Source organism: Mauremys mutica, chromosome 11, assembly GCF_020497125.1.
Source record: "Mauremys mutica isolate MM-2020 ecotype Southern chromosome 11, ASM2049712v1, whole genome shotgun sequence".
NCBI classification, from domain to species: Eukaryota; Metazoa; Chordata; order Testudines; family Geoemydidae; genus Mauremys; species Mauremys mutica.
Window position 1 is genome coordinate 82,801,277 of NC_059082.1, and position 26,162 is coordinate 82,827,438.

The window sequence follows — 26,162 nt, forward strand, 5'->3', positions numbered from 1 at the left end:
GGGAGTAAGATCTGGGTTCAGTTTAGGGTGTTTAAGAAGCACCCAAGAACTGTCTTCAGTCCACTTAGATTGTAGAGGCATCAATCCTCTAGAGTCCAGGGGGCACTTGCAGCTTGGATTTAGTCTTCTGGGGCCCAATGCATGGGGTTAATGCACGGTGGGGGGACTTGTGTTTATTCAGTACTGAATGAAAGATGAGAGTGTCAGAAATCAGCCCATGCTGGGACCTGCCCCAGCGACCCCCACCTGGCGTGCACCCACCTGAGCTAAACACAGCTCTGCCCCTGCTTGTCAGCAGTGGGACACAAGGTTATTCTGAGCACCAGCTCCCTGCTGCTTCTGGCTGCAAAGGAGGGGCAGGATGCAGAGCACGCTGGCAGCACAAGCAGGGAGATCGCCAAGATAAATGGGCCAGGTATCATTTATTCATTTGGCTTTCCCTGCAAGCCATTACTAATAATGCAGCCATTTGTCATGAGTATGAAAGGAACATTAAATTCTTCTCCCACCCAACTGAAATGTGAGTCAGTCACAGCCTCTTTGCCTGATGCATTGCCCACGAACAATATTACTTGTAAAAATTATATAGCGAGATCGCCCAGCAAACGACACCCTGCCTCAAAAGGGAAGCGTGGCTGTGAATCGAGATGACTGGCCACAGGAACAGTAACTCAGGTGAGGGGAAATGTGCATGCAGGGGGCTTTTTGATCTTTCTTAACAAGGTAGCTTTCATCAAGCTTTACTGGTCTAGCAGCCACGTCTGTTAGCTGAGAGGTAAAACTTAAGACGTACCTGAAAAGGTCTTTAAAAGCTTTCCAGATGGTGCTTGTGTTTGATTAAAATGAATGAGGAGGGGAAGTGTGTATCGACAGATGGTTAAAAAATGGAGTGAATTTGTGTGTGTCTATCAGAGAAGTTAGTGCTTGTGAGGGCCTGAGGAAGCATGATATCCTTCCTCTACCTACAGACCAGGCATGACGGAGGCAGCTGGAATGCAAGTTCCCATCCCACTACACCTTAACTCAGTCCTTGAGAGGCCACCTGTAAGGACTGGAGCTCAGTCTCTGTGGCCCAATATTTCACTGATGCTGTATCTGCCACCAGTGCTGGGGGGTTTTCTGAGGTGGGCACAGTTGCAGTAGGAACCCAGCTTACGAAGGATCCATAGCCCTTGAACAGACATGCCCACTGCACAGCTGCTAAGCCACACTTTGTTATCCAGCCAAGGGCACAGGCCTGTGATTCGGGATTCCTGGATTTTGTGCCCAGCTCGGGCCCTACTTCACCATGCGGCCATGGGCCTGTTGCTTCCCGTCTGTAATAGGAGCACCTTACCGGTTGAGGGCCATGACCGTAGCTCCCAGCTGATCCTGCACGAGCACGGAAACATACACGAGGAAGCTGTTTGCACTGAAGCCTGGTGGGAGGAAGGCGCTGTGCTCAGAGCGGCTGCCTTTGTACATGCCGAACTCCTCACATTGCCCTGCTTTGCAGCGAGTGGCCAGGAGGATGTACACCAAGGGGGCCTCTTCGTCCTCTGTGTCTCTCCAGCCTGCAAGCCAAGCACACCGGGCAGTGTCAATGGGATCCGAGCGCACCACCCAGGCCAGGCTTGTAGCTGCAGCCATTGTCTTGACCACTAGGGATCAGGCTTTTAAATCCACCATTAACAGCGGCCCATGCCCTCTCTTCTCCCCTGTTACTCTTGTCCCTTGATTTGCATAATACTGTGCAGAGTTACATTGCTGACTCCCCCTGCCTCTTTACCCTCATCACTAGGGTCCTACCAAATTCATGGCCATGAATGCATCATGGACTGTGAAATCTGGTCCCCCGTGTGAAATCTGGTCTTTTCTGTGTTTTTACCCTATGCTATACAGATTTCACGGGGGACATCAGCATTTCTCATATTGGGGGTCCTGACCCAAAAGGGAGTTGCAGGGGGGGGTCACAAGGTTATTTTAGGGGAGACATGGTATTGCCACCTTTACTGCTGCGCTGCCTTCAGAGCTGGGTGGCTGGAGAGTGGAGGCTGTTGGCCGGGTGGTTATTGTAGGCAGGGTTGCAGTATTGCTACCCTTACTTCTGAGCTGCTGCTGGGCAACCAGAGAGCAGCGGCTGCTGGCTGGGAACCCAGCTCTGAAGGAAATACCCTGCAAGCAGCAGCGCAGAAGTAAGGGTGGCAATATCCCATGCCCTCCTTACTGCTGCTGGCGACGACTCTGCTTTCAGAGCTGGGCTCCCAACCAGCTGCTGCTGCTCTCTGGCCACTCAGCTCTGAAGGAAGTGCCACCGCCAGCAGCAGCTCAGAAGTAAGGGTTGCGGTCGCAACCCCCACTACAATAACCTTATAACCCCCCTCCCCACACACACGCACACTCTTTTTGGGGTCAGACCCCTACAATTACAACACTGTGAAATTCGGATTTAAATAGCTGAAATCGTGAAATTTCAATTTTAAAAATCCTATGAGACTCTGACCAAAATGTATCATGAATTTGGTAGAGCCCTACTCATCACCCCATCCACAGCGAGTGTCCCTGCTGCCCTGACAGGGTGGGACAGGCTGAACTAAAGCCTCCAGAGAACTGATAGAGGGATCTGAGATACAAAGCTCTGATCTGGATTTCTCTCAAGTTTAGGGGTTTTCTGATGTGGGTTTTGGGCCCCAGAACATTTGGTCATAGAGTTTAAGGTCAGAAGGGCCCATCGGACCACCTGGTCTGATTTCCTGTATATCACAGGCCACCAACTCACGCCCTAAACCCAGCCACTGAAAAGAGACCAAAGCATCACAGCCCACAAGAGCGGCATCTAGTACGTGCCATGGGCAGAGGATAGGCAAGACCGAGGTTCACCAAGGCCCCTGCAATGGCAGGGACCCGATATCCCCAGATAATCCTGGCAAGCGACCCGCACCCTCACGCTGCAGAGACAGGCAAAACTCCCCAAGGTCCTTGCCAGTCTGACCTGGGGGAAAAGTCTTTCCTGGCCACACCTGTGGTAATCAGTGAGACCCTGAGCATGTGAGCAAGAACCAGCCAGCCAAGCCCCTGAGAGAGTTATGGCCAGCCCACCCCACAGCCCAGCTTCGGCTGTGGCCAGCCTTGATGCTTCAGAGGAAGGAAATTAACAAAAAAAAACCCAAACAACCCAGAATACCTTGGGGGTAAAATATCCTTTCCTGTCCCCCTGGAGGTGGCCAGTTGAAACTCTGAAGCATGAGTTTAGCAATGCAGGAGACCCTAGAGAAACCAACACGCCACCGTGGGAATAGCCACGCACTCCCCATAACTCAAGAGCAATAGCAAAACAAGGACGATTCCGTTGTGCTGCAGAGGCTGAATACAGCGCATAGCCAAGGTCCCTGACTAGATAGAATGTCCTAGACAAAAGCCCTGTAAAAGCTGCTATTAGCCTGAGACCTCAGTGCAAGCCTGTTATAGCCCAAAAGGCCTGGCCCACCAGCCTTAGGAATGAATGGTTTATTACACTGGATATAGCCCACTGACCTGTATTTTGTATCCAGCACTTTGTCCCTGCTTAACAAATATTACTACTAATAGCTGCAAAAGGTACAAAGTGTTCATAATTAGTGCTGGCAGATCAAAATATACCAGACATGAAAATTGCATCATTCTGATTCCCCTCTTGCTTTTCCACCTATTTAAGCTGCAATGTGATCACCATCACAAGAATGACTAGCGCTAGAAACCAATTCGCCCTGCCATCGGAAACATGGAATTCCAGCATTCGTGTACGATAAAGCATGACTCTCTAATACTAATCATTTGGGGGAGAAGGGGGGGGGGGAGTTTCGGAGACACTTACTTGCTGGCCCACAGCAATATCTCACATCATTGGGCTAGATATTTTTGTCTCTGTGACTGTGTCAGAAAGAACTTGCAGGAAAGGAAACTATATTTGTGTAGGGAAAGCAGAATGAAATCATTCAGGCCACACTTTGAGTGGCCTCTAAGTGGTGTCCAGTTTCTGAGTTGTGTGAATGTGGGGATGTAATTGTGGGCACTTACTTTTCGCCACACCCAAAACCCAGGTTTATGCACACAATCCACTCGCACCAACTAGCTTGACAGGCATTCGGCTACTTGATTTAGATGTGAAAAATGTGTGCATAAATGAATGTGCTTGGGGTACAAAAATTGAGTGGAGCCTGCAGTCTGGTATTTGCAAACCTAAGGGTCGGCTTAGGAATAGAAGTGGAGCTGAGAGTAAAGAGTGAGAATTCTGTGGGACCAAGGAACATGTGCAGCTGGATAACTCACTTGGTCTGAGAAACACACTCACCGATGAACAGTAGAGATGCCAGGCTAATCTCTGGCACTGTCACGACCACACTCTCACCTGCACATTCAAAGTGAACCTTTGCCATCAGCGCCTTGACTTCTCCGTTCGGAGAGAGCTGACACAGTCCTCCAATCGGGGGCCGGTTTGGGAGCAGGTCAATGGAGGCGTAACCTTCCTCCCCCGTTGTGAGGTCAGTGATGTGAAGGGTAAAGGTGTATCCCTCCCCATCCTTTAAGGCCCCTGGCCGTAAGACCAGGTTCATTCCGGTGTTGCCAGTGGAGGTGGTGGTTTTGTCCAAGACGAGAGACTTGTTTTTAAAGCTATGTGCTGCCCATCTCTGCAGAGATGAAGGGAGAAAGACGGGAGAAATTCTGGTTTAATCTGAAGTAATGTCCCTAAAATGTTTTTGGACTGAGTCTATAGGGGAAAAAATAGAATCTAGAGGCAAAGGCTGCCAAATTTGCAGTTGATAATTCAGCTTTGTTCTCATGTGCTGAAGCAACAAGAACTGGAAAGCTTCCAAACTGTCTGGTGGGAATATTTCCACTGTGAGATCCACTTTCGTCTCTGGGATTACATCATCCACTGACAAAATATTTCATAATACACAACACAAAACACAGGAAATCAAATTAAACAGTGGTGGAATCTCCAGGGGATAACATTGCTTTTACAGGCTGCAAGTTGAATGTGTCCTGCATTGTTCCTGTCAATAGTACAAACGTACAACTGTGACAACGAGACACACCGAGACAGGCGGCCGGAAAACACCGCGCAGGAAACCGCTCAGCTCACTGGGGATATAGAGCAGCATTTCCAGTGGGACTTTCACTTACAAAGCCTGTTTCATCCAACACCATATAGCCCAGTACGCGGATGGGAGGGGAATGTGGCTGGAGGTGAAGAAAACAGACTAAGAGATCTCTGTTTCAACCCCCTGAGCCAGAATAACTCAGACAGGCCACAGAGCAGAGAGACGAAAACACTTTAAAATCTCAATCCAAAGGGACGTGAAATGAGCTGCTGGTCCGTGAGCCCATGTTGGCGGTCCTGTGGCAGGGGCATCATGGGTTGAATGGCCCTTGGGTAGCGGTGAGCCACTCTGATGGAGGGAGGCCACATTTCCCACAACTCCCGGGGCCGTTACTGAGAAGATCTCTCCACTGGGACACAATGCGCACAGCCCATATGGGCACGGCTAGGGGAAGGCTCACTTGGTGGAGCTGCTGCTGACAGAACCTGAGCGGCTCAGTTCGAATGGCAGCTGCAGCAAGCTTGCGGGCTCTACAGTGGCAAGGCCAGACATGACTTGGGAGGGGGGGACTCTGTGATGGGGTCAGAGCCCCTCCCCCAAGTTCACTACAAACAGACCCTGCTCTAAGAACCTGACACGTCACCCCCGTGGAGGTCAGGCTTCTTGCAGATTCACAGGGGACTGCACTGGATGAAGGGGACACACTGAGCAAAGCCTCAGAGGCCTGCTGCTCCGTTTCTCTTTGGGAGTTTACATCGTTTGTGTTATTTTTCACTTAATTCTACCCCTCCCGCCCCCTAACACAAAAGGGATCGATTTTGCCTCCAACAGCAACGGCTTCCCCATCACCACTTTACCCCAAGCTTGGAGTCGTTCTGGCAGTTCCTGCAGGTGCCCTCCAGGTAGACATACGAGCTCTTGCTGACTTCGTAGACAGACTGGGCTTTGCAGGAAACACATTCTAGGGACACAATGGGGACCTTTCCCTTCTTGATCAACACCTACGAGGAGGGAGGAACAGCAAGAGAACAGCTCAGGAGACGTCCATGCCGTGCCTGATGCAACCAGGACACACAGAAAAGCCAAAGGGGATATTGCTATTAACTTCTAACTAGTTTGCAAACGTCCTTGTGCCCAGTTCTCTGCACGGGAGCTCACTCCATTTCAGCAGGACATGTATTTAGGGTGAAATTCACCCCAATGCAGAGGGCCCAGCACGGGACCTGTGCACTGAGTAAGTTTACTTACAGATTCCCAAAGGCCTTTAGTGGGACAAGCTATGAATAAGCCACATAGAGATTTCACCTTCAGGACTTTGATACTACGCTGCTGGGATCTCTAGAACTTCCCTACATTGATCCAGTCTAGGCTGGTTGATTTTGTTTTGCCGTATTTGTTAAAATGGGTTGCTTTAAAAGTTTCTGTGTATAGTCCTGGGTAGGATGCCAAGATGGCTCTTGTGGTTTTACTAAGTACATCTGTTACTAAACTGAGGTTCTCTGAAAGATGAGGCATCCTTCAAAAAAAAATAAATCACTCTTACCCCAGTTGAGACTAACCTGTGCTCTGTAGAGAAGACATCTAACTGGGAGAGGGAAGGTCTATTTGGATCGGAGATCAAACATCTGGCACGCATCTGGCCCTGGAAACTTCTGCAACTCGCCTTGATTTTCTTTGGGCCAAATCTTTGGCCCTTCCTCCGCAGCGAGCCCTGAGCCAGTGAAACTGGCTGTGAAAAGGGGGAGGCAGGACTGGCCTCCTGCTTGCCACAGAGCCCTGAACAATGGGGGTTGTCTGTCCTCCAATATCCAGAGGGTGCAGGGCAGGCCCTGGAGCTGTGCCTACCTACGCCACTGGGCATTCTTCCCTATGGAAGGGGAATGCAGTGAGCCCTGGTCCTGCAGCAGCATCTTCCTCTCCTGTTCCTGCTGAGATCCTCAGTGCTCAGCCTGTGCCTCTCTGCTGGGTCTCAGGATCTGGCCCTGGGCCTGCATGGCTCTGTTCAGTACATTCTTTATGTCACTACTTTGTATAAACTGTCAGCATTCTAAATACCTTTTTAAAATGCCCTTGAAAGACATGAGAGATGATAAAGAAGCTAGAAGAGCAGCTCCTACTGGTTATCAAATGCATTTTGCTCTGCAAGGCAGGACAGCCAGCTTTCCCACAGGACAGTGTGTTGTCTCAGACTTTCCTCTCAATTTCACGGCCTACAACTGGTTACCTCTAACACGCCTCTCCTACAAAGTGCTGTACAGGATAAGAACTTTAGAATCCCCATTCCCTCAGAGCCCCGGCTAGTGCCGTATTATCTCTGTACTTCTCCTAAACGCCTTTAATCCCCTACCGAGCAGCACGGTGCCCTAGCAGAATGGATATTCTGAATGTAAAGACAGTTAGTAATAAAGACATTGTTTAACATGGAAGGCTGTTAAAAGAGAAGTGTTCCACCAACTGAAGGGGAAGAACATGGACGCTTCCCTCATTCCTCCAGCCTTTGCAAATTTCCTATGACACTGGATTCATTGTTTTGCGCTCATGCATGGAAAGCTGATAGTACGGAATGTCCTTGAAAAACTATCAATTTAAATTTTTTTTCTTTATCCTCCGGCTTTGGTTTAAAAATCCAGGCAGTAAGAGTTTCCACTTTCAGACTAACTACGTCTCTTAATTGCCAAACGCACCATGATGAATGTTTCTGACATAAGCCATAAGTGCTGTCGGACTGCAGATGCGCTCAGTGTTTGGTTTAATCTGACATAAACAACATGCCCTTAAAAAACCTTACATTTCTTTTTTAAAAAGGAAAAAAGGGTAGGAACGGTTGACAGCAAAAGCGAGTACCAGCCCTCCTAAAGCTCGCCCTTCTGGTGCCAATTTGGAAAGTGCACAGGGCTGTTAAGTGGAAGTAGGGCTGGGGCACGACATTGCTGGGCACATTGCTGGATCAGTTCTTAATCTTGTGTGCTGTAGGATCCTCATAGTCTCCGAAGGCAGATCAGCCACTGCAAATTCAGAATCTGATCTGCTGTGAACTGGAACCGTGAATGATCCGGTTATTAACATGGCGCATGCAGACAGAGAGAGAGAGACAGCGTGATCTTAATAAAAGGCCTTCGGGAGGAAACACAACAAAACACTTTACCGTTGTCAGCAGATATACTGCCCCCTGGAAATTTAAAGTGTGTCCATCACTGAGTATATGGTATATGCCCCCCTGAGGGCCATGGACAGAGCTTAGGACTCTGGGGGGATCAAAGGCAAATCTCTCCTTCAACTTCTCTCTGCTTCCTCCCCAATTAATGCAGACAGCAGCAAGCTCTACAGTCCCTTGTTACGTTTGTTACTGTCCTGCAAAGTGGGGTCAGGAGAGGAGCAAGACTCGGGACCTACCTATGACTGTGGGTATCCCAAAAGCCAGCTAGCTCTGGAGTTTTGCTCGGAAAGGGGAGTGTGACCCTGGGCGTTGTCCTGGTGCCCAGGAGCAGACACATATGCACAGTGAGGACAGAGGTACGTACGGTTTGATTGGTAGACTCGGGATTCAGACCCATCTTCCGGACACTGAGGTCAAACGTATATTCCACATCTGCTTCTAGTATTGCCTTGGAAATGGTGATGACCCCTCCTGTGGCACTGAAGTGCAGAGAGCACCCTGCAGGTGAGCTCTGCTTGCAAGGAGAAAAGATCATTCAAACCCTCCTTTGCACTGATGCACGTTGCATTAGTCCCTAGCCAATATGTTCAGTGTCAGACACAATCAGTTCTTGCTATAAATTACCCATTTCAACCCCCTTGTTTGTGGCTAGGGAGGTAGCGTGGGGTACCGGTAAGCACACTGTATTTTCCATCAGGTTAGTAAACAACGCTTGGAACACCCCTATACTGTGGCTGGCCTCCATATTTTTAAAAAAATAATTCTATTAAATACCTTGTAAATATGCTACCAGAAGGCAGGCAAATGAGAGTGCTGACATTGACGCTAAGGCTGATGCACAAACCTCCATTTAGGAAGTGGAAAAGACCAAAGAAAAGGTCTTTCAATAAACAAGACAGTTCGGTGTCAACAAGACAATATTCATCGAGGGAGTTTGCCACGAGACTCTGAAGGGAGATCCTTTTTTACTGGAGGCCAAGACTGGTTCGATGTGTCGACCAGAGAGGAACAGTGTCCTGTACCCAACCGTTACTTGTGCTTATCCTTCAAAAGCTTCATTTGGCTCCTGCTGAAACTGAAGGTTTTTAAATGACTCTAATGGGCGCAGGATTAGAGCACACACACGTAATTTGAGCCTCCTAGACTGTAAATTGGTACCTGTCCTTGTAATGCCTTCAGAAGAGGAAAGCAGCAGCAACACCAGAACAGTTAACCAGAGGCCAGGTGCAATGGCAGATGCAGGGAAAGCTCCTTGGCTCACTGCAAATGCTCAGGGCGGTGCGCAGGAATAGCATATCGGCATGATAAGCCATCACAAGGACTCCGGCGACTGATCTTGTTCCATCTTTCTGAGCTGGGTACTATCCCCCCCCCACTTCCCTTGTGACCCTACTGAGAGTCAGTTACAAACTCTTCCATTTATGCCTTCCCAGCCCAGACACAAAAATGTGTTGTGTGTGCGCACAGCGCCTGGCACAATGGAGCCCTGATCCTCGGTTGGGGTCTCTAGGGACTACTGCAATGCAACTAATTATCACTAATTTTTCAGTGCAGATTCTCTTACCTTGGAGCAAGATGTGCAGGACCACCGGTAAAGCAGCGGCGTCTGTTCACCATCGTCCAGGTTAGGGTCATAGGATTTCTCACCATCCAGGATTAAGTCCCGAGTGTTGGACCACACGCGGTAGGATCCCCCGTCAATGATTGGAACCAGCTTATTCGGTGTCACAGTCACATTGGCAAAAATACTCTTGGACAGTGGGGTGTCTCCAAAGGAGACAAAGAAGACGAAGCAATAGTTTCCTACTGCCAGGGCCAGCTTGGGTATGACCAGCTGGGGCCTGCTCACGTCAACGCTCAGCAGGTGAACCCTGTCGGCGTCATCAAAGTGCAGGCAGCTGGGTGCTCTGTAAATCTCCCACAGATACTCGGTCTGGTACTTGACGCAGCCACGGAGGTCGATCTGCGCCTCCAGGTAGTTCCTCTGGGATCGTTTCATGACTACCTGTGTTGGCAGGGCTAGTTCCACCTCCGGTTCCTCGCACTCCAGGACTCTGACGGTGACTGTGAGATGGGCTATCATGAAGCTGACAAGGTTGGTGGCATTCACCTCCACCTGGTAATCTCCGGCCTTCAGGTAGGAGTAGTTGGCAGCTGCCACCTCTGTGATTTGAGCTGGGGAACCATCACCAAAGTTCCAACAGAAAACAACTTGCCACGCGCTGGGCTGCACGGAAGCTTCAAACAACACTGTCCTGTTCACAAAGGACAACGCCGGCTTAAGGGAGACTTGAACGATTGGGTCTTGGACTTGGATCACTCTGGTGATGTTCAAACTCCCCAGGTCATTGAAAGCACTGAGATGAATTTCTAGCAGCCCTGGAGCCGCCGGAGCGTAGGAGACACTTCTGCCCGCCAAGCTGACCAGGGCACGGCTGTGCTCTTTCTGCAAGGAGAACTGCCAGGAGTACGACACCCGTGAGCCACTCCCAACCTGGGCAGTGAAGGTCTTTTTTGTTCCCGTTGGGATGCCCTTCTCACAGCAGTTCACAAGCCTTAGGTCACGGATGGCTTCCAGTACTGAGATAAGCACCTGTGTGCGTTCCCGGCTGACTTCGTTCTGCACCATCACCATCACGAGGTAGTCACCACTCTCGGTGAACTCATGGGTGAACCTAGAACCATTGAGCACCACGGAGTAGCCCCCACTTATGTTCACCGAATAGCTCACGGAGGAACCAGAAGACATGCTGATCACAAAAGAGATCTGTTCCCCAGGCTCCACCACCTTCTTGCTCACAAAAAGCTCCAGCCCTTCAATCCTGTCCTGCACTGTGATATTCTTGCTGGCCACAGCCCAGCTGATGTCATTGGACACATTCAGATGGACAGAGAAAAAGCCTGCCTTAGGGAAAGTCACCGCCACAGTCTGTCCAGTCTGCAAGCCTTTTGGTAGCTCCCACAGCCATGTCACATTGGTCCCCTTTTCGAGTTCACCGCTGAAGGTCACCACGGAGCCCGATGGGATGTAGCTGTCCGGCTCTGCAGTCCCAATCCTCAACCCCACTATGGGTTCCTGTATAAAGATGTAAACCGATGCATTAGTGGAACCAATCTTGTTTTCAGCGGTGACAGTGACTGCTGTAGCCCCAGGTCTTTGGAAAGAATGTATGATGAAGGGTTCAATGGTAACAGGAGAGAAACCATCTTCCAGGTGCCAAATATATATTAGGCAAGTGCCACTGGTTACGCTGGTGCTTATGTTAACAGAGGCATTTATGGCAGCCGGATTGGGGAAGGCAGAAGGTTTTAAAAGGCCGATACTTTCAATGAACTCCACTGTCCTGTTAACAGCTGTGCTTCCCAGCATGTTAGTGGCTTTCAGATAGATAGTGTAGTTCCCAGCCTCCAGGATGCTCAAGGAGAAGATCTTCCCACTGAATGTCTGCACGGGGGTGCTGTCCTTCATGGCCATCCAGCTGTAAGAGATGTTTGTCCCATCTCTCACCACCGCCTGCAAATGAAGCGTTTTGTTGGTTGGGAAATAGGCGTCCTCTGCGAGGTCGCTGCTGGCAATATGCAGTCCTTCGATCTGCTGCAAGACGTAGACAAAGATGCTGTCCTGCAGTGAGCTGATCTCGTTCTCCGCCGTCACAATGACATTAAAAGTCCCCACGGACCGGAATGTGTAGGAAATGGTGTAGGAGCCTTGGATGGGTGTGCACCTATCACACAGGATCCAGGAATATCGGCTAGCGTTGCCGACTAGGAGGGTGGCTACGAAGCTCACTGACCCATTCAGTGGCACCACAGTCCTGCTGGCATTGATGGTAAGCCCCTGGAGTTGCCTCTTCACGGTGAGGTTGAGCCTGGTCTCACTGTTGCTTACATTGTTCCAGCCAGTCAAGCTGATAGTGTAGTTGCCGGTGTTATTGTAAGAATGGGTGATGATCGGTCCAAGCTGGTTACAGCCATCCCCCAAGTCCCAGTAGTAGCTCACTTTGGTCCCATTCCCGCTGGCGGAGAACAGATAGATCTGGTTGAGCTCCAAAACCCTTGTCCCGTTGTATTCAATCTTCGCTACCCCAACTGGTTCTTGGACTTCCACAAAAGCCGTGTCATTGTTGAACGAGACATTGTTGGAGACGGTTACTGTGACCAGGTAGATCCCTGTGCTCTTGTAAGTGTAACTCACTTCGGTTCCACCGGACCTAGCGGAATCATTGGTCCCAAAGTCCCAGTGGTACCTGTATTGGTACAGAGGCAAGGCGCTGACCTGGAAATTGATCTCTTCGCCAAGACTCACAAACCGCTTGGAGGGTAGGAGCGTGACATTGACAATCTCCGGCTCCACACAGACGATGGTGAAGTAGTGTGCCTTGTTCACACTGCTTGAGAGAATCAGGGAGAGAGAGAAGATTCCACTGTGGGTGAAATTGTGCGTCACCACAGGGTCCCCAAAAACAGTGACGTTGGACGAGCCATCTCCAAAGGTCCAGTCGAAAATGTAGTTCTCGGAGTTCCCCGAGACGTACGCTGTGAACTGGACGTTGGGGTGTTCCAGGATGCAAGAGGAAGGTTCTATTTTGAGGACCTCCAGGACGAATACTCGGACAGGCACAGTCAGCGAAACAGAGTTCACGGGATTCACAGCTGTCACGTTAATAGTGCAGCAGTTGACATCCTTTTCATACCTATGTTCTACTGCTGGCACCGTGCTCATCAGTATGGTCCCATCCCCCATGTCAAATATCCAGGTGATGTTGTCCCCTGTCTCCACTGAAGCATTTATTGATATTGAGATGCCTTGCTCTGCCACCTCGTCGGATGAAACTCTCAGCCCAGTGATCTCTTCAAAGACACGATAACACTGGTGTGTCTCCATGCTGCTAATCGTGTTGTTGGCTGTCAGGCTGACGTTGTATACCCCCCTGGTCTGATAGCTGTGGGTCACTCTAGGTTGGCTCTCCAGCAGCAGCGAGGAGCCATCCCCAAAGTCCCAGGTGTACCAGACTCCATAGGGGGATGGCAGCGGATAGGCTTTGAAGGTAACAGGCCGGCCTACGACCAGAACATCTGCATCTGCTTCTACAGTCAAGTCAGTCAGGTAAGTGTGGACATGAACCGGGATCTGGTGGGTGAGGTTCTCAAAACTGTTTGACACTAGAACAACCAGGATGTATTCTCCTGCAGAGTAAGAGAGCAGAACATGGGCAGAAATGTTGGAGGGGTCCACGCAACCACTACAGGCCTTAATGGCCTCATGGGAAAGGTTAAAAACATTCCAGGTAGACACTGCTCTGCTTCTGCACCACACACATGCTGTATTTCTCTTCTTTTTCTCATTACCGCTAAGGGTGCATGAAAATAGGACGTGCATGTGTGGCCGGCCTACCTGTATAAGAGGCCAGCCTGACAATTCTGGAGACTGAGTCTTTTTCTGTTCATCCACATAATAGTGGATGAACAGGGGAGTGGTCATGCATGCTGCTTCTACCTGTGCCCTTCAACTGTGCCTCATCTCTAACCCGAACCCTGGATGTGAGGGAAGTTCAGTCTCCACGGGCCATTCTGCTATTGGCCTATCTCCTGAGACTGCCAAGAAGGAAATCTGCCTATGCCAACGAGGGTAGTTTCTACGATGTGAACACACATCCAGCGAGATTATCGGATGGTGACCCTTCCAATCTGGGCTAGATTTGAACCAGTGATCCAGAGGAGAAATGAAACTGCTCTTGTGAACAGGTTCTCACAGTCAGAGATGATGTCTGATCATCCAGTCCTGCCTCCTGTTGTCATCAGCACCATTCTTGATGCTAATTCTGCCAGGGCTTCGTCTATTGTTCATTACAGCCAATGACCAGCAGCACCACCAGTGGAGGGAGTTTAATCAAGAAAGAAACTAACGATATATGCAGGCCTCTGAATCATTCTCTAGTGTGGAGGTACTAGGATTTTCTGAAGCTCTTGACTCCTGTAGCCCCAGTGCAATAAAACTGCATAAGCCTCTTTCTCCCAGGATATGCAAACAGAGCTTACCTGGTACTTGATAGGTGTATGATACGTTGTGCTCGATCACAACCTGATGGACGCTGGGATCAGGAATGAGGAAAGACTCATTATATGGGGGTTTAAACTGGTAAATTTCTTGACCACCATCTCCAAAATCCCATCTGGGGAGAGAGGAAAGCAGACATGCAGATCAGACATGCAGGCCTTGAGCTGGTCGTTACAAAGTGAAACAGAAGCTGCTTTTGGAGCATCTTAGGATCCCACCTGGAATCCCGTAACCACCCCCAGTGCTATTCCCAGTGTTCTGCTACAGTCACAACACTGTGGTTACCCAGAGAGCTACCGCAGAGGGTACTGCCGAGTATCACAACGCGAGGTGTTCTAATCCCATCACAGTGTCATGGTGACAGGAGTATGGTGGCAGTTAGAGAAAGGGAAGGAGTCACTTCTAACTAACCAAATAGCAAGTGTTACGGAAGAAAGGCATTATGGGACTGACCTCCAGAAACACTGAGCACCCACTACCCCAGCTGAAACCAATGGGAACGCTGGGATGCTAAGCCCCTCTGAAAACCAGTCTCTGTGTAAATACCAGATTTTGTTGTTATGGTACCACTATGTTTAGATTTCTTTACCAGGACTCCTCGGTCCTGCTCCAGTTAACCATCCCTCGGCTCCTGTTCCAAAAACCTGGCATTACAAATAGCAGCACGCCCTTCCCTGGTGCCAAAACATATCCCATAGGAGAGGAGAGACACTGCACAGGGAGTTCTGTGATGATTCTCTTCTGAGCAGGTGAGGAATGAAGACAAAGCCAAAGGAAGGATCACCTAGCAAAGGCCTCACTCAGTCAACCTCTGGGGGACTTGAATCGGAATTTCCCTTGAATGAGCACGGAGGAATGAATAAGCCAGAGCCTGCTAATTAGGCCGAATACCCATTTAAATCAATTGGTCCTCAGGTGAGAAATCAGCCACGGCAAAGCCCCTGAGCTGTGCACAGTGAGACCCTAAGTTTGGGCAACGAGCAAAGGACTCACTTGAAAGCAGCATCCACAGCCGAGTCGATCTGTACTCTGGCGGTAAGCTCCACGGTCGTGTTCTGAGGGAGGACCAGTGGGATCTCAGACACGGTCAGGTCCTTCATCCTATTCATCTTCTCCACCGTGACGTTGTAATCAACTGTGACATTGCTGACGTGATTGGACGCGGTGAGCTGTTAGGGACAGGCAGGACAAACGGAATGGCTCTGAGGTCACCTCACCACACTCCTGGAAGTACAGCACCAAGGAGGGATCTGGGTTTCACGGGGCTAAAGGGACACTGGGATGGGGTGTCTCCCCAAACGGGCCCTGAGCAAGCGGAATTAGGCCAGGTGGGCCCAATCAGCCAATTAAGTGGCAAACAGGGGAGAGATTTAGGCCACTAATTGGAAGCAAGTTCATCTGTGAGGGAACAAGCAGGGCTTACACAAAGCCACGGGACTGGCAACAGAAGGAAGGCTCCAGGGGGAAGGGAGGTGTGGTTGTGACATAAAGGGAAGTGTACAGTTACTTCCTGGGAGAAGGGAATTTGGGAGGGAGAGCCAGAAAGGTAGGAAAGACTCAGGGGAAAAGAAGCAAGGTGTGGGATAGGGCAGACCTTAGCTGCTGAGGAGAAGGCCCCAGAGCAGAGGGCGGGCCCGGGTTCCCCGGCCAGCCCCTGAGGGAGTGGCACCATGGATCAGTGAGTGGGCAGACTGCCTGAGATGGCTAGTGTGGACAGAGACTTAGACTTTGATACCCCAGAAGGGGGGAACACGTATAGTGACCTGGTCAGAAAGCCAAGTCACGAAGAAAAAGCACCCAGTCGCAGAGACTGAGCAGCAGTAGGGCATGCAGTGAGCAGCAGAAGGGGATCCTGGACCTGGAAAGAGCTAATCCCCAGGGCAGCCAGGAGTGCCCCTGTGACAAACTCCAATAAACCAGAGAGAGTCCAGGGGAAAACACTGAAAGGGACTGGGGAGAGGGAAAGGAAACAGGGCCTGAGCAGCTCAGGGGAGAGCTGGCTGGGGTAGGGGGAGTAACGAGAGGCAGAAAGCCAGGGTAATAGACTGTCGGAAGAGGCCCATTCAAACTGGAAAGCATCCATGACCACAAAGTCACACGCCCAGTGGAATAATCTTCCCCGTGAAGCTGTCATGGCTCCACTGCTAGGTCTGTTCAAGGTGGAACTGGATTCTGGAGTCAGGGAGAGGAATTTCTGCCCTGGTGCCTTGGAACTCAACAAGTGCACACGACCCAGGAGACTCTTCCAGCCCTGAACTTACCAATCATTCATTCGCTGGCTCTGTCTGGGCCTTGTCGCTAGCAAGCTGCCTCCAGCTGCTCTGCACAGGCATGGAGAGCCACTGATGGAGCATCAGCAGCTTCCTAAAGGGCACGGGCAGGTGAGTAGCTCCAGAGGGCGTAGGACGCAAGCGTCCAAAGTGCAGTTTCAGCACTTCGAATGAGACAAGGCAGGGATGGAGGAGAGCGGAGGGCCGGGGGCAAAGCTGGAGGGGGGCTGAGAAGAAAGATCGGAACGGTCAGAAAAGGGGACCAAGATGAAGTGTGAAACCTGGGAGAGAGGAGCAAAGCAACATGGGAGGAGAATGGACAGGACGGGAGGAAGCAAATGGGCAGAGGAGAGACCCGGAGACAATAGGGACAAAGGAAGAGAAAAGGAGAAGGGGGGGACAAAGAACAGAGGAGGGGGAAAGAAGAACAAAGGCGAGGAAAGGAGGAGAGGGGAAGGGAGGAGAAGAGAGAGCAGTGGAGTGGAGGACACAAGAGGAAGCTCTCACCATTTTCCTTTGCAAGAGAAGAACAGAGCAAAACTAAAGATTAAGCAGCTTTGCAAACGCAGCAAAAACCTCTTCAGGAAGCTGCAGTGCACAGCCTGCGTTACCAACTGGCTTGCGAATGGGGCAGGGCGTGGGCAGAAATCTCTGCCTCCTCATCAAACTGCTGCTTTTCCTTTTCAGCTGGTGGAGCCCAATGGAAAAGCAGACCTGAAACGGTGCCACGGGAGAGGCCTTGGCTTACCGAGAGCTTGTACACAGCTGGGCTTTGGTAGATAACGTTGAAGACGACGTTGTAAAAAGTGAAAGATGGTTTATCGTCTACCGTCCACCTGAAAGTCACATCCGACCCGGCCTCCATCACAGGGATGTAGCTCTGAAAGGTACGAGGACACTTTATACTAGACCAGGGGTTCTCATCCTTGTTCTTTCTGAGGCCCCTCCCAACATGCTCTAAAAACTCCACGGGCCCCCTGTGCTTCAGCAACCGTTTTCCTGCATATCCAGGAGATTAAAAGCCAGAGCTGGTGTTAGAGGGTAGCAAGCGGGGTAGCAAGCAAGGCAATTGCCCTGGGCTCCAACCCACAGAGGGCCTCACGAAGCTAAGCTGCTCGGACTTCAGCTTCAGCCCTGCACCAGGGGACTCGGGCTTCGGCTTTCTGCCCTGGCCCCAGCGAGAGTCTAACGCCAACCTTGCTTTCTGGTGTATTTTGGAGCACCCCCTGAAACCTGCTCGTGGCCTCCCAGGGGACCCCAGACCTCTGCACTAGGGCATGAAAGAAGCATGCACAGCACTTCCCAGCTGAACAGGAGACAGAACAGATTCAATCTTACAGGCTAGTTCAAGATTCACTGACAGCTGCTGATAGGACAAGAAACGGTTTCTGCATCCTTTAGACTCTGCCTTTTAGTTACTGTATTTTGGGGGATTCCATTTTTAGTCTGAATGGAAAGTAAACAGTAGGATTTACTTTTAGTCCCTTTAGCTCTTTCATAGTCCAAGCTAATTTCCCCTCCTCAGGTGGTCAGACATCTTTCTCTCTCCAGCTCCTGGTCGGCACTGGGGAGCCTGAAATCCTGTTTATTGCCCCTAGTTCAATCAAAGTCTCCAAACAGAGAAGCGAAGGGAGGGGACGAAACTTGGAGACTCTCAGCTGGGGGGATAACAACAACAACACTGTGACTACTGTTGGGTTTCCTTTCAAGGTAGTTTCAAAGGGGTTTCAGGAGGGATGTATCCTAGTCCCACTAAAAGTCAGTGGGAGTTGGGGGGCTAAATTCTGCTGAAATCCCAGCCTACAGCTCCTTAGGTAAGCATGGCTCTTACATCACATACAGTAATCAGACCAGGGCCTTGCCCCAAAGAATTCACAATCTAAATTATTTTGCTGTCGACTCTTCCCCACTGCTCTCATGCCTTAAAAAAGGACAGAGTCCCACTTAATGGGATGTTCTAGAAAACCTGTTTTTCCAATATTTCCAGATAATAGTAATGAGCACTTTTCAAACATAGGTTTCAGAGCAATTTACAGAGGTGGGTGAGCATTCTTAGCCTCCTTGTACAGATGGGGAAATTCAGGCAGTGAGAGACTGATGCTTCATGGAGCTCACCAATGGCACAGCTGGGACCAGAACCCAGGTCTCCTGACTACCCCCCTTCCCTGGAGATCTGTCCACAAGACTATGCTTCCTTCCTGCTCCAAGAAGCTCTGATAACTTTGCAGATGCTGCCACGCTTTGGCTGCTTCACTGAACTGAACCTCTGACCCTTTTCACTAGGAAATACCTGACCCAAAGCCTAAATAGATCCACTTGCACTTGGCAGGCCAGGGTTGGATTCCTGCTCCTCTAGAACATGTCTCATTAGCACAATCGGACTTCTTAACCCGACAGCTGCAGAGACCAGCTGGTGAGGTGAGACTGACAGGCACTGCAGGTACGGACTTGCATATTTTCTGCCATTAAGCAGCCAAAGATTAAAACAGAGCATTTGACAGATCTAATAGGTAGTTACCAAACAGCGATGCCTTGGCCTCTGAGCAGGGTTTAACTTTGCAGTGGGGAAAGAGGAGTGGAGAAAAGGACTGAAGACACCAGGATAATTACAGGACTTTGGTAGACAAAGAAAGTATACATAGCTCCAGCTGGCAGGTGGACGGTATTTGTGACAAAAGGAAGTCAGAGGAACATGAACCCTGACCTTCCACCATGCACCTGATCACTTGGGCAATTTATGGGAGCAAGGAAAGAAACGCTGAGCTAACATTCTCCTATCAGGGTAACATTCTCCTACCCTAATGCTGGGATATTTAAGGTTGACATCAGGAGGTGTACAGCTAAATTACATGCCTAATTTAGGGGCATCCACATCTTCCCTAGTGAGGAGCTGTGCTGGCACGTTGCCATGGGATCAAAGGCCCTATCTGACATGCATAAAATGGGGCAGATCGCATGGAGGTGCGGGTCCTCATTAGTAGTGCACCTGTGATCCACCTTGTTTCCATCAGGGCTGTTTCCCAAACCCAAAGCATTAGCATTAAAGGCTGCAATGAAAACATTATTAATAATTTAACAACAGTGCAATGACTCACCACCCGGGTGTTTAGCAAGACTCTGGTTTCCGGGTCAGGGGTCGCTCTGAGTCCTCTAATGGGCTCCTCCACTTTCACTTTGACAGTGATGTTCTGGGAGCTCACTGAGTTCTCCACCATGAGCAGCCTGGTGCTCACGCTCTCCCCACCGGCACTCAGCTCGACCACCGAGAACCAGGTGTCGTTGGTGTCCCTGGTGCAGTCTGCTGTCAGTGGAACAATGGCTGGTGGGCATGCCCCTTCGAAGGGGAAGGTCCGGTTCTCGCCAAGCCAGCTTGCCGTCGCATTCACCCCTGAGGATATCTTCACCACCAGCGAAGAGTGGTTAGTTGGCACATAGACTTTGCCACTGTGAGGAGAGGGGTGAATGACACGGAGGCCTGACACCAGAGAAGTGACCCAGAAACTGCAAGACAAGTTGGCACTAAAGACTCCGTTGTCTACTGTGGCTTTAACGGTGTAGAGGCCATGACGCTCCAGCCCGGGATTGTGTTGACTGATAAGCGGCGTTACCTGTTCAGTGGCATAGAGAACCCTGAGAGAGCACACGGTGTCATTCTTCCAGATTGCACTGCTGAGGTTGGCAGACAGGCTGGGCACCCAGTCAGAAGAATTTGTGCTTAAGTAATTCATTCTGTAAGGTGATAACGTACTTGGCTGGCACTGGAGGAACAAGCCTGGCGCTGCATCGTGCTGGATGCTGAAGACATCCTTAGGCCTGACAAAGGTGTCTTCACCTTTAAACATCACCTGTGAAAGGATAGAGATTATTTTGATTCCATGGCTTAAATTCTCAGCAGGCACCGCCATCCCCATCACCAGTCCTGAATTTGGGCAGGTGAGAAAGTTTACCATTGGATTTACAGCCAGGATAAAGACCACAGCAAATCCAGTAGCTCAGGGAGCTTTCTTAAAATGCCACCCTCTTTGCCGATATGAATTGGACGTGCTGTAAACTGAGATAAACATCAGTTTTATTCTGCAGTTCAACCTTCTTGTTAAATGCAATGAGCGTGGCCGTGTTAAAATCTTGCACAAAGCTTTGAAAACTGACCCTTCCATCCACTTTATTGTTGCAACAAATTACTGGGGGAGTGGCTAGAGGAAGGAAGTGGGAGTTCCAGATTCTGCCACTTACCTGCTGTGGGATCATGAATAAGTCACTTCATGGCTCTGTGCCTCAGTTTCCCCATCTGTAAAATGGGGATAACACCTGCCACACAGGTTTGACCCATAGTTCAGTACCCAAGGAAAATAGCCCTGTCCACACATTGGTTATACCAGTTAATTTGCACTTACCAGATACTGAGCAGAGGTGTTAGCTGGTATAGTGAAGAGAAACTCTTTGAGGAGTTCATAGCTGAGCTGGCTTTCATTGTGCCAAGAAAGGGAGTTGGTGCTATTGGTGATGGAATCATTGGCACATTCCACTGGGCTGCAGCAACTGCTTAGCGACAAACATGTATTAGTCAAGTGACACCACTGGAAACCAGCAGGGCATTCAAGTAGTGTCCAGTTCCCAATATCCTGAGAAGTGCGGAATGGATATGTAGCATTTTTCCCCTCCTTGTAACCTGGAAGGCGGGAGGAAAGAACAAATCTGATAGCTCAGGCACATACTTGTGTAGAATTAAATTAAGAATAAATTCCCCAAATACTCAAAATTCAAGGTTTTCTCACATTTTTCCATGAATTTGAAAAAGTCAAAAATGTCAATCAACTGCATTTGCTCTTTGGGCCAAAAATCGACCATGTTAGTGGAAAATTTCATTAAGATTGCACAGTTCGTAGGGGGAAAATGGTCCCTTTTCCAATTTTAGAGCTATTTCCAAGCAAAAGCAGACCCATTTTTTTTTTTAGCAGAGCTGGCTTTGAACGTTGAAAATGCATTGTTAGTTTTCACAAGTTAGCTGTCAGAATATCAATTTTCCAATGTCAAAATATCATTTTTTTTTCACAACTGTGGACTGCGTGACTGCATCAAACCTTCTTGTGGGAAAATTCATTCCCACAAAAATTGTGACTTCTGCACAGTTGCACTGAGACTCATGGAAAAGGCCTGTTAGACCATACTATTCATCCCTCTTCAGCCAAAATTATAAGGATGCTCTATTGTCATGTTTCACGGTCAGGAAGAAATTTTCTCCCCTGTTAATTTTGGGACTAGATGGAGCACAATCCATCATGGTGTGACATTTTCTGCATTCTCAAGTAGAAAGAAATAATGCAGAAGGTGAATTCATTTCTTCCCAAGATCTGGTTAGTCTTCATACTTCATGAGATGCGACAAGTATCCAAAGATACTTCCTCTGTGACTCCTTCTCCACTGCAAATCCTTCCTTGCGTTTCCCCACCTATCCCCTTTCTCTGACTGGTTCCATCTTCCCCATCGCTGTCCTGGTTCCACTCCCCCACCCCCAGCTTCTCCTCACCTCAAGTTCCCCCTTCCCCACCCAACACACACGCTAACCCTAGACTCTCTGAGAAGAATATTCCCCACACCACCAGCCACAGCCATAGAGTGTCTGGCGGCTAGAGTGTCTGTCTCTCCCTCACATTTGCCCACTGCTCTATTCCTATCTCTATGTCATGTGGGTTGGGGCCATCCTAGAGGCAGGATCTCTATGGTTGGAGTCCTGGAGGACTCCTGGGGGTCTCCATAATTTAGAGCTTCAGTCCTCCAAGGCTCTAACCATTGAGGCACGGTCTAGAGTGCCTCCCTTCATTCACAAGCGGGAGCCTCCCTGCCAATACAGGAGGCTGGAGAGCTCTGGAGGCCTGGCCCATTTTTGAGCTGCTCTGCGGTTTGGAGAGAAGGCCGGAATGGCTCCATTGGTTGTTGTGTGAGGAGTGGGGAGGGTTCTCACTTGATGTTTGCTTCAGAAACTCCAGGGCCTATCCGGCCCAGGAGGCGCCGCGGGACCAGAGAGCGAGTGACGCCAGCAGTATCCCAGAAGCGAAGTGGTGGAAAGCTGCAGCCATGGCCAGGGGAAGGGTCTTTGTTTTGTCAGTTTAACGCCAATGCCCAACACAGATTTTGCGGAACAGGCGACTGTGTTAAAGATTCAAACTTCCAATCGATACACATGCACTGAGATGCCCCCAGGACATCCCCCAGCAAAACAAGGGAAGATGAGACCTCACCTGAGACTTCTCAAGATTTAAAAAATATAAACATCATAAAGCCTCTCTCAGGCCTCCTTTCAAAAGAAGAGGAAAGGCCACAAACCCAGTGTGGGTCACCTTTAAAAGAACTTGGAGTCAGGGAAAGAGAGGAGATGTACCTTCTCTGCGTGTTGGTCTGTGCACCTGAAACCTCACGTGAATAGACCGCTGTAGTTCTTGAGTCACAAACTCAAGGGCCGTTAAAAATGCTTCCTGCTGAAACTCCAAACTGGGGAACACCATCGTCTGGAAAACAAAACCCAAGGCCTTCACCTTGCTGCACCACTCACGGAGCTCCCTCCACGGGGCTAGGACGTGAGCCCTTCTTACCTCCACAGTGTCCAATGGAGCCGGCAGCGAAGCTTCTCTTGTCACGTATCTCACAGACCTGGGTGTGTCAAACGCAGGGTCGCCCACGTAAAAGTTTTCGGCGTTCAAGAGAATTCCTGTTTTCAAGGGAAGCATTAGGCAAAGCCGATGAGAGCCAGCAAGGCCTGTGCTTGTGCCTTGGCCCCGCTCACGCTAGATCACATCACAGATCAGAACGGTAACACCCATCACAGGGGGAATTACAAAATGGGGGTTGGACCAGTTCAAATCACATGATTCCTCAGTTCTGGGGGAGAGGCAGCTGCGGTTATGATTCAGTTACCTTTCTCTCCACGCTGTGGTTTTGATTCCCTTCCCACCCTGTGTAATTAATGTTTGCAGCGTTCCCAGCGCGATGACAGAGCCGCGCAACGGTCAGCGGCTTCGGCTTCTGGGAATCCTGCAAACTCTGCCCGTCCTCCTTCACACGGGATTCACGCCCTGAGGTTTGCGTTGAATTTTTGGGTATAAATGCAGCCCCCCAAATTCTATGTAAAACTCAACCAAAGCCACCTGGTTTCCATCAAAATCACCTCACCTAGCTCAGGCTTGCTGATAAGCAGGGCAGGCACTGGGGTACTGTATCAGTGAGCAGTGACTGGGACCTCTTTTCACAGTCAGGGTGGGTCCCCCTGTCTCTTTACCTTACACTTTATCTAACCCCCCTCCCATCTTTATTCTCTTTCTTATTCCCAACATCCCACTCTGTCTTCCACTCCCTCTCCCTGGGGTGAGGAATTTGTCTTCCAGCTGGTCTGCTTCTTCCTGCTGCCTGTGTGATGGGAGAGAGGGGGGTTTCCTATGCTGCAGGAGGGTGGGGTCTTCTGCTAAGATGGCTTCTTCACGCAGTGGACTCTCCACTCAGAGTCACCCTGAAAGGAGGCACCTTAGGCAGCCAGATACCCAGCCTATGCCTGGAGCCAGTGCACATTCCAGCTTTGGCACAGGCACACCCAAAGCCTGTCCCTGGCTCTCCAACATGTTCACGAACTTCAGGGAACCTGACCGTGGCTCTCCAAACAGAGGAAACATTTGCAGCTCTAGCAGACGGGTTGTACTGCAGGTGCAGGAAAGGAAGGCAGCCTCCCTGCAGTGCCCATAAAGCTGGAGGCTCCAGGAGACACAGGAGCTGAACCAGCCCTGAAGGCCTGGTGAGCTCAGAGAAGGTAACCCTGTGCATGCCAGCATTACTTTCCATCCCAGGCTGGGGTACAGATGTACCACTGTCAGGGACGGGGCAGAGGGTCCTCTGTGCTAGCAAATTTTTGGGATATTTCTAGATTATGAAAGGAAGTTGAGGTTAGCTAACCCTGACTTTTTCCTAGCGTAGATGCAGCTTACCACCTTTTTAACCTCAATTTAGCTGGTCAAAGCTGACCCAGGAGTGTAGCTAACCCTCACTTAACCTCCACCTCTTTTCCTTATTCAGCTTATACACTGCACTAAAAAACCTGCAGCAGCAAGTCTCAGCGTCACCTGGCTGGGGCTGTGAGGTTCAAACAGCAGTGTAGACATTCGGGTTTGGGCTGGAACCTGGGCTCTGAGACCCTGCGAGTGGGAGAGGGTCTGAAAGCCCAGGCTGCAGCCTGAGCCCAACTGTCTACAGTGCTATTTTTAGCCCCGCAGCCTGAGCCCCGAGAGCCTGAGTCAGTTGACCCGGGCTCCGAGACTTGCTGCCGTGAGGCTTTTATTGCCCTTCATGTGCAAACTGAAAAAAATATCCAATAAAATCATAGGAAATGCCTGTGTAAAATGCCTCCCCTTTCTAGGCAGAGACAATTGGGGTGCTGCACAAGCCATTAACATAGAAAAAGACCAAAGAATGAAAAAGCGCATGGTGCAGCCATGTTTTGTTCGGTCTTCCTCCCTAACTTCCCAGCAGTGAGAGGGAGTTTGTTGTGACATATGGGGACTATACACTTCAAGACCCACTGCCTGAGAGCATGTTTCTCCATGATATTTTGTGTGTGTTTTATTCAGAATCTGAGGCCATGTCTTTGGGTGATAACCCAGTATGTGCGTATTTTTAGAGAACATTTTAGACACTTGGGAGGGGTTAGCGGGCTGGGCTGCAGCTCCATCAGTGTGCAAGTTTCCTGCTTCAAAACCCACAAGAGAAACACCAACTGCTGGCGAGTCAGTTGGCTGTTCTCCTAGGGCTGCTAGTCGTGTCTGAATTACAAATCAATGGGTTGTCCTACTTACTAGGTTAGGCTTGAAGTGAGCAATGACCTATTCTATGCACTCAAGCCTGGTATCTGCGCTTCCAAACTAGTGCACGCTCAAATACTGTAGGTGGCAATAAAATAGGCCATTTGGCCCATTCTGCCTTCCTTCTGGGGACTCCACAGAACATGCTTTTACGTCCAGAACATTTGTAAGAGGCTCGGAAATTCCCAACTTCCATCTAACAAAGATGATTAACCAGAAAAACAATGGGGCCCTTCGCTTTGGACTGACACATGCCGCCTCCCACCAGGACCCAGGTGCAGAAGGCCTGCTGAGAGCAGGGCAGCGGGAGAGCCCACCTTTTGGCTTGTACTCGCACACATAGCTGTGCTTGGCCATGCACAGGTCGGTGTTGCATTGGCCCGTCGGGCCCATCCGGACACAGTGGTCAGCGTTTGATGGATGGGGCTCTCCTGGCAGCCAGTTCTGACAGCTCTCCAGATTAAATCCTTCGCCCCTCTGCTGAGCTCCAGCACTTGCAAAATCATTGAATCCGATCCAGACATCAAGGCCCCTTCAAAACAATGCAAAAGAATGCCAGAATTTTCAGGAAATCACAAGTATTGAAAGGATCTGGGACAGACTCCATCCATCCAGGGTTCTCGATGAAAATAACCGTAACAACAGCTTCCATCCATGGGTCAGTCAAAATATTCAAAGAGCCCTTTTAATTACTAAATGATTGTGATGCTCATTCTACCTCAAGGACGTGATTATTGAAAGACAGTCTCCTAAGTAGCAAACCATATTGTGACC

At 49.9% G+C, this 26,162-nt stretch overlaps 1 protein-coding gene across 1 annotated transcript in view; it reads right to left on the reverse strand.

The window, feature by feature from the left end:
• PKD1 (polycystin 1, transient receptor potential channel interacting) overlaps nt 1–26,162 on the reverse strand; it is a 138,426-nt gene that overhangs the window by 44,048 nt on the left and 68,216 nt on the right. The window contains exons 7-19 of the mRNA XM_044980776.1: nt 25,706–25,920; nt 23,139–23,254; nt 22,928–23,054; nt 20,943–21,217; nt 19,644–20,393; nt 17,297–17,428; nt 15,272–15,447; nt 14,260–14,393; nt 9,785–13,407; nt 8,585–8,731; nt 5,921–6,064; nt 4,367–4,646; nt 1,337–1,553 (exon numbers count right to left, since the gene is read on the reverse strand). Coding sequence (XP_044836711.1) covers nt 1,337–1,553; nt 4,367–4,646; nt 5,921–6,064; nt 8,585–8,731; nt 9,785–13,407; nt 14,260–14,393; nt 15,272–15,447; nt 17,297–17,428; nt 19,644–20,393; nt 20,943–21,217; nt 22,928–23,054; nt 23,139–23,254; nt 25,706–25,920 — 6,336 coding nt within the window. The remainder of the gene's footprint in view (nt 1–1,336; nt 1,554–4,366; nt 4,647–5,920; nt 6,065–8,584; nt 8,732–9,784; nt 13,408–14,259; nt 14,394–15,271; nt 15,448–17,296; nt 17,429–19,643; nt 20,394–20,942; nt 21,218–22,927; nt 23,055–23,138; nt 23,255–25,705; nt 25,921–26,162) is intronic.